General features: G+C 39.0%; 1 protein-coding gene across 1 annotated transcript; it reads left to right on the top strand.

Moving 5' to 3' along the window:
* The first annotated feature begins 3,952 nt into the window (after window positions 1-3,952).
* On the top strand, window positions 3,953-9,095 carry cops2 (COP9 signalosome subunit 2). Its single transcript, XM_088371076.1, has 13 exons — window positions 3,953-4,724; window positions 5,126-5,239; window positions 5,327-5,404; window positions 5,486-5,611; window positions 5,968-6,057; window positions 6,146-6,223; window positions 6,356-6,530; window positions 6,621-6,799; window positions 6,918-6,970; window positions 7,797-7,894; window positions 7,972-8,054; window positions 8,143-8,201; window positions 8,645-9,095. The coding sequence occupies exons 1-13, from the start codon at window positions 4,671-4,673 to the stop codon at window positions 8,787-8,789; spliced, it is 1,332 nt and encodes a 443-aa protein (XP_088227202.1). The 5' UTR covers window positions 3,953-4,670; the 3' UTR covers window positions 8,790-9,095.
* Window positions 9,096-9,828: the final 733 nt, after the last annotated feature.

Raw genomic sequence — 9,828 nt, 5'->3', positions numbered from 1 at the left:
TTCCCGTCTAACCACCTGCGTCATTCAAGCTAGTGCCAGTTAAGACATAAAGCAAATGAAAGCCAGATTTATGCGTTGGGGTCTAGTAGTACACGTGCACGCACACAAACACACGCACACACACACCAGCACTGTACACAACAGTCATTAGACGAGCCATCTGTTCAATGCTCGCATGCTAAGCTGTAATTTTCAAAACCTGGTGCATGTGTCTGTGTTTGTCTATTTGCTTGCATGTGGTTATATTTTCTAGTTGTCAAGTGACCACACAATAAATTGAGTCTGATCATGTTTACCCCGCCCCAAAGGTCCTATCCTCGGGCAAACCCACGTAACTCGATACTCTCATTTGGCCACACATACACTGACTTTGACACAGTTACTGCACCATGCCCCCACGTTTTGAGGGTAAACAACTCCAGACTGATGAGGCTGAATGGAATTCCCACCGTTATGGGAAAAATGCCCAGAGACATTTGTAAGTCCGCTTCTCCGTCGTCTCTTAATTCTTTACAGATTGTAAACCTCCAGATTTGTATATTATATGACTATTCTAAAGTTCTTGGGACCTCTCTGCAGTTCATGACAAACCCCAAAACTAACCATAAAAAACAATGTAATTTCCCGTCCCATTCTTTGAAGGCAGAAGAAATACACAATACTCTGTCATCAGAGCAGATATTCCCTCAATGGTGGCAAATATGCATGAATCAATTACTTTTGATACGACCCTCAATTAAGAAAGGTCATCAATACCTGTGTGTATGAAATCTATCCATGCATTTTCTATACCGGCTGTCAATGTTCTCTCGAGGCTGCTCTCTTACGCAATTGCGCACTGCTCTCATATCTCAGCGCACAACAAAGGTATACATTTCACTGGGAACTGAAAAATATCACACCTGAGCTGTATTGGAATTTAGCATTTTCATATTTGCCTCATACCCCCCCCCCCCAAAATTGAAGATGGTTTGGCACGTGGTTGACGGAACGGGAAGAAATGTGAGCGCAACTAGGAAATGCCAACCCACAAATATTCTGGCGTTCGATGTATTTGAGGAATTAGTGAGCTGCCTGATGGATATGGTCACGGGTGTGTATGAAAGCAGTCACACACAGATACTTGCTGTATCAAAACATACATAGATAAAAAAGATTGAGCCACACTGTCATAAAGATGTCTTCCTCCCATTTCGAGGTTTCTTTCTTTGCCAAAATTGTAATTTGGTGCCATTTAACATCCCACTCGTAAACATATCAATGCGATCTCGGTGTGAACCTTTCGCAATGGAAAGTTGCTATTTGCGAGCGGCTGTAAAAATCTCACATGGCTCCTTGGTAAGAGCCTCAGCTAAAAGCGGATGAATCACGAGTAGAGGCGTAAACAAAGCGGAACTTAATGGATGAATGTGATATCTTTAATTTGACTGCTGGGATAAGACACATGCTGGACAAATAGGCCTAATGCTGCCTGCCTGCATTGTTGACGAAGACACTGTACCTGCGTCACCGCTTGTGCTTCGATTGACCTTTACCCCATTAAAGATACAAACGTATATTTGTGGAGGTTTTCATTTTTCTTTCTTCCCTTTCTATTACTAAAGTAAACGTGCAAGATGATGACTTAACAGTCTGCATCATCCGTTGTGTAACGCGCATCATCCGTTGTGTAACTCGCGGATCCCACAGAAATGCAGAATAACATCAAAGGGTAATAAATATTTATTTTATTGTCATACCATCCACTAATTGGGAATAGATTAATAAATATGACCTGTTGGTCTAATATCATAAATCACTCCTGCGCAAATGACACTGTGGCAATAAATCAGACAGAACAAATGTGATAAACGAGGAGAAGATAATAGCTCAAGGGTAAAGGCAGAATATTTGAAGGATGCCATCATGCTTGTTTTTACAAGTTTTACAGAAGTAGGGCACAGGCGGGGCAATGATTTTATTCCACTTTTGACAATCATAATTAAAACATGACAGAATAAGAAAGGGGCAGCTGATAGATTGCCATGAGTTATCTCATCAGCAGGGACTTTCTACTGCCCTGTGTTGCCTTGACTGGACGTGTTTGCACTTCATAAGCAACAATGAGTTCTTTATTGGTTCTCCTTGCTTCTTCTAGGTGATTTCATTATGTCTAATTCTTCTGGTATTTTAGTCGTCAGAAACCACAGACGTATGTGCCTGACTTCACATCTGTCTTTTTTTTTTGTCTGAGATATGTGGACATGCAACGAATATTTACCTTTAATAATATAATAATACAGTCAATCCCAGTTCATTTTCTGTTTCTTTTTTTTGTGTGTCTGTACTTTACTGACGTACGCATGAGTGCTTCTGGCACTTTAATGCCTAAAAAATTCAAGTTATGGACTCAATGGCAGCATCCTTTGATTGTGAAGCGCAACATTAACTTTTACATCCTAAGTGGTGAATCAGTTCTCTTTTGAACATGTTAGTGTGTTGACAAATTTGTTAATTAACAGTGTAAAAGTAATTTCTAAGCATGTAAAACATGACAAATCAGAGCGGAGCTATCATCCTTGCCCCCATACATTTTTTTATTTTTTGCTGTTGTTTATAACGCAAGCTGAGTGCTGCTTATTAGGTCTTTATGTTGATCAGATTGTTCATAAATTCATCATCATCATCATCTAATTAATTTATCATTTGTTGATAGACACGAAGCACGCACTGTTGTTCCAATGACTCATCTCACACACGAAACAAAAGGGCGTGAACTAACTGGAGCACGTCTGCAACATGTGCAGACATATTGTGGTTTCTATGTGAATGCAGTCGACAGCCATGCAGTGTCAGTATACACAGGCTTCCATACAATTAATATGACTGGAGACATTTGGAAAGATTTTCAGCCTGTACGTCAGATGAGGATCTGTGGATACGCTCCTCACTCTCATGCCAGTATTTATAATTTATGACTGGATATTATAAATATTATGGTCCAATTCACTTCATAGCATGATACACTTGTATTTTTCACTCACACTCATCAGATATTGTTTTGTTTTTTTCCCAGTAAACCAATGACATCAACTCTTTGCAGGATTTTTCAGCACAGCAATCTCCAAATAAAATATTCATTTTGTTCTAAAGGGCAGTGTAAGCCTTTAATGAATGGCAGAGATTAGAGCAGTGGTTCTTAACCTAGGGGTTTTGTTCTTTGAACAAGGTAATGTTCATGCACGGCTCATTTTGTGTACCAGTAAAAAACATCTATGTCTTGGATTTGAAAAAAAAAATCAATTTTTTTAACCAAAGAGGTGTTCGGGGAATGCGCATATGAAGCTGGTGGAGTTCGGTACCTCCAACAAAGTTAAGAACCGCTGGTTTAGAGTCATAAAGGAGCGGAAAATTCCTGGTAAACTAATATTTGGGCCAATAAATAAAGAATCCCAGGTAAATATATCTATAAATACACCATAGACAAAATAATATACAGACTCAAATTAGCTTATAAACATGGGAAAACAAGTCTATATTGCTAATATGTGTTCCTACAATTAATAAGATAATGCATGTTTTGTTAAGAAATAATAATTTAAAAAGAACAACATATAAAAATATATTTGCTTTTTTCTAATGATAAAGGTCTTTCCTGAGTACATTGTTTAGATAGAAAATAATAACATCTCTTACATTTTATATTGTATTGTATCTGTATTAACAATTATGTTGAAACCTCTAAGTGAATTGAATGAGAAACATCAAGAAAACAGCCTGTCTATCATTTACTGAGGCTCAGTATTACATTTCAGTTATCAATATTGCAGCCGATGTTACAGTACCGTCAGTCTCTGTATTATAATGATAAATGACACAAAACACGAGTGACTAAAATATTTCGGTTTAGTGTAGTTTGTCTTATTGCAATTGCCGTAGCGTGACGTCATATACGGTCGTAGCCCCCGACCCGATCTGGTACCTCCACGGGTTTAACCCCTCTACTCTTCTCGCTTGTTTCGATACCGCCTCCATTCTGCTTCCAGAAACGTAACCTCGATCTAAAACGTAACGTAGGGCCAAAGATTGGCCAGAGACAATACTTTACTTGCATACACAAACAAATTATTTTAAGTTAGAATCTGCCAAGTTAATAATAGCCACGTAAACAATGTCTCGTGTTTCGTGTTTTCCAAAACAAAACAGTCTGCGGTACTTAAGCATGTATTCTTTTGCATTTTAATTATTTCGTTCATTCATTCCTTTCATGTCTTCTGGCTGAAATAAACAGCCACAAAACAAGCGCCGGGTACAACAACCCATCGCACTCTCCGTTATTTTGGTGTGTGCTTGCATTGCGCACAAGCGACGGTCGCTGTAAGATGACGTCACAAGCATGGTGAGGCGGATTAGTCGCAGTGGCTGTGGAAACTTTGTATTTGGGTGTAGAGCTGAGTCGAGTAGAGCAGAAGCAGAGTGGAGCAGGGTATAGATACCGTCGGTGAAAATGGGGCATAATGCACACAGAGAATACGTTGGAGAGGCTATCCAATAGCGCCATCTAGTGACGAGAGATCGGCCGTGGCCCCTCTTTGCCACCCTGACACACCATCTCCTTCCCATCGCCGCAAAACACAGCGCAGGCCGGGCCAACTATTCGTCTCTAAACAAGGACAACAAGGACTATCACAATGTCTGACATGGAGGACGATTTCATGTGTGATGATGAAGAGGACTACGACCTGGTATTTCTATCTAAAATGACCCAGCTCCCGCCTTTTATCTTTGGCAGAACTGGAAAGCAGCGATAATGAGAGCTAGCTAGCGTTAGCCTCGTAGTTAGCGTGTTGGGCTAATATAGTTTAATAGCTGGTCACACGCATGCATACACACATTCCCACAGAGCTGATTAACAAAAATAATCAACAACCTTGTAGGATAGTTTAGTGAAACTTGCATGCAAGCTCCTCTGACTCGATCTTTGCATTACATTACAGACTAGTTAGCCTATAGGTTGGCTAACTTTAGCAGAAGCTACGAATACCACAGGAAGAGATCATGTTATGCTTTGCTTCCCTAAACTTGTGTCACGCTATGCTCGCAACTTGAACTAATGGAGTTTGTAAAAATGTGCATGTGCATTCAGGAATACTCGGAAGACAGCAATTCAGAGCCAAATGTTGACCTGGAGAATCAGTACTACAACTCCAAAGCATTGAAGGAGGATGATCCCAAAGCAGCGCTCAGCAGTTTCCAGAAGGTAAGATGCTCCTCAACTCAAAGTTGTGTGCTAGTTCCATACACATTATTGTATTCATAGTATTCACTGTCCTGTTTTCATCATCAGGTCTTGGAATTAGAAGGCGAGAAAGGCGAATGGGGGTTCAAGGCACTGAAACAAATGATTAAAATCAACTTTAAGCTGGTAAATAAGCAACACTGACCTGTAACATGTAGCTGATATTATCATGACCACTCTGATTAAGTGTTACATGTTTTATTGCAGACTAATTTCCCAGAGATGATGAACAGATACAAACAGTTGCTGACGTACATAAGAAGTGCAGTCACGAGGAACTACTCAGAAAAGTCCATCAACTCTATTCTGGACTACATCTCAACGTCCAAACAGGTGCAGTATGGAAACCACTTTATCTGACAGTTGAATATGCTGTTTTTCTTGAGATATGAGTGACCTAACTGACAATTATGTGAATTGTTGTTAGGCATTTGTTTGTCTGAGTGTGTGTGTATATGTGTGTGTGTGTTTGCAGCCATTTGGCATTTCTTTAAAAAGTGGCTTCAAGTTGATGTTTGCGGTCAAATTAATTGCAAAACAAAGAGAATGTTTTGTATGTATAACAGCCACAGCCATTCAAAAGTCTTTTTAGCTAAATGCCATCAATGAATGCAATACAAAACTAATCATGGGAAATTTCCAAGCCACCGCTGTATGTGTGTCATATTTTATATTTACTATGTTTCCAGATGGACCTTCTACAAGAGTTCTATGAAACTACTCTGGAAGCTTTAAAAGATGCAAAAAATGACAGACTTTGGTTTAAAACCAACACAAAGGTACCTTAAGGTTATTCTGGTGCTCAACATCTTCACACTTTATACTTGCACTAAAATAAGTAAATTGTAATGCTTTATGTCACTACAGTTGGGAAAGTTGTACCTGGAGCGAGAAGAGTACGGTAAGCTGCAGAAGATCCTGAGGCAATTACACCAGTCTTGCCAGGTAACAAGACTCCCAGCAAATGAGTCAAATGCTATGGTTGTACGTCCTTTGTAATTGAATAGAAATTCCTTCTCCGACTATGAATTGCATCCATAACCATAGTGTCCTCGCTTCTTTTCTTGTTTGTCATAGACCGATGATGGGGAGGATGACCTGAAGAAAGGCACGCAGTTGTTGGAGATCTATGCTCTGGAAATTCAGATGTACACAGCACAGAAAAACAACAAAAAATTGAAAGCCCTGTACGAGCAGTCGCTCCACATTAAATCTGCCATTCCTCATCCACTTATAATGGGCGTTATCCGAGGTAAGCGCTGGTGTATTCAGCAACTTCTCCATTGCGTGTGACCAAAGCTTCTTTCTGATGAAAGAGGGGTGCTTGTTTGGTCCTGTGCAGAATGCGGCGGGAAAATGCACCTGAGAGAGGGGGAGTTTGAGAAAGCTCACACAGACTTCTTCGAGGCCTTTAAAAATTATGACGAATCTGGAAGTCCGAGAAGAACGACGTGTCTGAAGTACCTAGTACTCGCCAATATGCTAATGAAGTCGGGAATCAATCCCTTTGACTCACAAGAGGTGCCATGTTTTACTTAACTCTGAGCTCATAATTGATAATGTTCTTGATTCATTTTTTTTTTGTCTGGAAGATTTTGTTTTTAAAACCCTAATGTTTCCTTTTCTTTACCCTTCAAAGGCCAAACCATACAAAAATGATCCAGAGATATTAGCAATGACAAATTTAGTAAGGTAAGACTGTTTTGTTATTGGAGTCAATCCTCGTTCATCACCTCCAAAATACAACTGCACTATGTTCACATAGTTTTGTGAAATACGAAATGCATATAACAATGAATCCCTCACATTCGCAGTTAGAGATTTGCAGATTGTTTTCTGTTCTCATCTCAAAAGTTCATCTGGTGATATCTTGTTATCAAGACGCCTTCATTTAAAAGTTTAATTAATTCATGTCCACGCTCTTAACTTAAAATACTTGTATTGCAAATTGTCTTCCTTGTTAAAATGAATGGCAATGCCGTTAATCCGGTCCAACTCCACATTGTGTGCCTTTTGGTGTGCGTGGCTTATTCACCGAGAGCCATTATAATACAGACATGCAGACACACAGAGTTTCACAACAAAGTGACTCAGTAAGCTTCACTACTCCACAATAATGACTTTTTTTTGCCGAACAAGATGCCTGTAGGGCTGAAAAATCAAGCAAATCAATATTGCAATGAATTAGAATACAATTTTCAATTTGCACAGGCTTATTTTAATATATATGTACAATATCCTCCATAAATATTAGCACCCACTTGGTCAAGATGTGTTAAAACCTTAAAGTAAAATTTATTTTTATTGCAGAAAATTGTAGAAATGGCTCACCAGAGACGTACAATGTAATACACGTGTGTCTGTTGCATAAACAAAAAGAGAAAATACACTTAGTGTGAAATAGGTTTTTTTGTCAGTTTTGCATCAACATTGACAGCTATCTAGAATTGTTTTCATCGGATATTTAACCATCAAGTGTGGCATTTTAATAACATTGATTGTTTGTCCCCCTCCCCAGCGCCTACCAGAATAATGACATCACTGAATTTGAGAAAATCTTAAAAACAAATCACAGTAACATAATGGACGACCCCTTTATCCGAGAGCACATAGAGGGTGAGTGGTGGTGACTCTGACTGCTGGTGGTGCACCAAGAATGTCTTGTAAATGCACCTTCTGTTTATTTATTGCAGAGTTGCTGCGCAATATTAGAACTCAAGTACTTATCAAACTCATCAAACCATATACAAGAATACACATCCCCTTCATTTCTAAGGTAAGACTATTGGATCACAACTTTGGGGAGTTTTATGTTTTAGCCATTCATGTATAATCTCCAACTGTCTATTTGCTTTGTGTTTCAGGAGCTGAATATCGATGTTTGTGATGTGGAGAGTCTACTGGTGCAGTGTATTCTGGATAAGTACGTGTCAACCGGTCTCATCATATAACATTACCTCACCATAAATTGATGGATAACTGGTTTTGAAATTAGACGTCAAGGTTCAACTATGACTTGCAATTTCAAATTCTATTTCAACATTATTTAAAGAGAAGATAGTTTTATATTTTGGATGCAGATTTTAGCAAGAAAAAGTGTACCCAAGTGATTTACTATTACAGGTGACAAAATCCTGTAAAGATAGTAACATCCATCCATCCATTATCTGCAAACGCCAATTAGAATTGCTTCTTTCTTTAATGGACTCGATCCAGTCACCTGAGGTTATGCCAATTATAAAATCATAACAATGATAAGCACGTACTATAAACTACTTATGAGGATAAATATCCTCATGGCCGAGAGTGTATTGTATTTTACTGCTGCGTACAGCCGTTCTTTAACTATTTTTGTGGTGTTCGCAGCACAATCCACGGGCGAATCGACCAAGTCAACCAGCTACTAGAACTCGACTACCAGAAACGGGGAGGTGCTCGCTACACAGCTTTAGACAAATGGACAAATCAGCTGAACTCTCTCAACCAGGCCATTGTGAGCAAGCTCACATGATGCCACTAAAAAATCAAGAGACAAGAAAATGGCATGTTTGAATACATCAAGTATGCTACCGTGCTTCGGAGACGAGCGAGACGCCACACGCTTTGAAAAACGCCACCGATGTTCAAGAAGAGCCCTGAGAATGTGTTGACTTGTCCTGGCGAGAGGAAATCACTGACACTGTTGTTTTTCATATACCAGATTGGCAGATCCTTCCATGTGCAGATATATTGGTTGTATAAATGTGTATGAGAAGACATATGCAGTATTTTAATGTATACTGTTGCCACCTGGTAATAAACTTCTGTCAGCACTTAATGGTTTAAATTTGGAATGGAGTGTTTTCATCATGACGAGAGACACCTAGCTATGGAAATTATTTTATCTTGACATCCAGCTCAAGTTCCATGTATGCCTTTTGTTCTCACTAGTAGTATAATGTTGGCATACTAGCTGACAACTGTATGCTTCTAGTACTACCACTGATGTTGAAATTCAACTGGGAATAGTTTGAGTCAAACACAATCATCGTCAATAAGTGCACAGTTTAGATGTCTTGTAACGTTGTCCTGCTAGTGTTGGCAAAAAGTTTCTTATATGGACTTTTAGATGGATATTAAATATATTGAGAAAAAGTATGTCCTATACAGCACTCAATGATATTGATCCTCAATGCTGGCAGCCTTTCCAGTCACTCCAAGCGTTTAGTTTAATTTAAATGCACGTAGGTTAAATGTAGGTTTCTTAGTAGATCTTCCTCTTCTGCTTTTCTATCCTACGGATATTGTGGATTTCCCTTATGAATGAATAAAGTATCTATTCACAGTGGGAAAGCCTACCAGAAAAGATGAACTTTGAGGTCAATGATTAACTGTTGCTTAGAGCTGACTCCCATTTTACCTGAGTTTGAATGTGCTTGATTCATTTCAAATACAGTTCTAGGTACGTGGATATGCACATTTTAATTTCACGTTTATTTGCCCCTCTTTAAAAGAAAGTTTTGTTTTCAGGTGAGTCGTACTGGTTGGCGGAAAGTAAAATCATTTGAACA

This window comes from Syngnathus floridae, chromosome 3 (genome assembly GCF_059516105.1).
Source record: "Syngnathus floridae isolate MCC-2025c chromosome 3, RoL_Sflo_1.0, whole genome shotgun sequence".
In the NCBI taxonomy this organism is placed as follows: Eukaryota; Metazoa; Chordata; class Actinopteri; order Syngnathiformes; family Syngnathidae; genus Syngnathus; species Syngnathus floridae.
The sequence above is the reverse complement of the archived record's forward strand: the minus strand, read 5'-3'. Positions and strand labels throughout refer to the sequence as shown.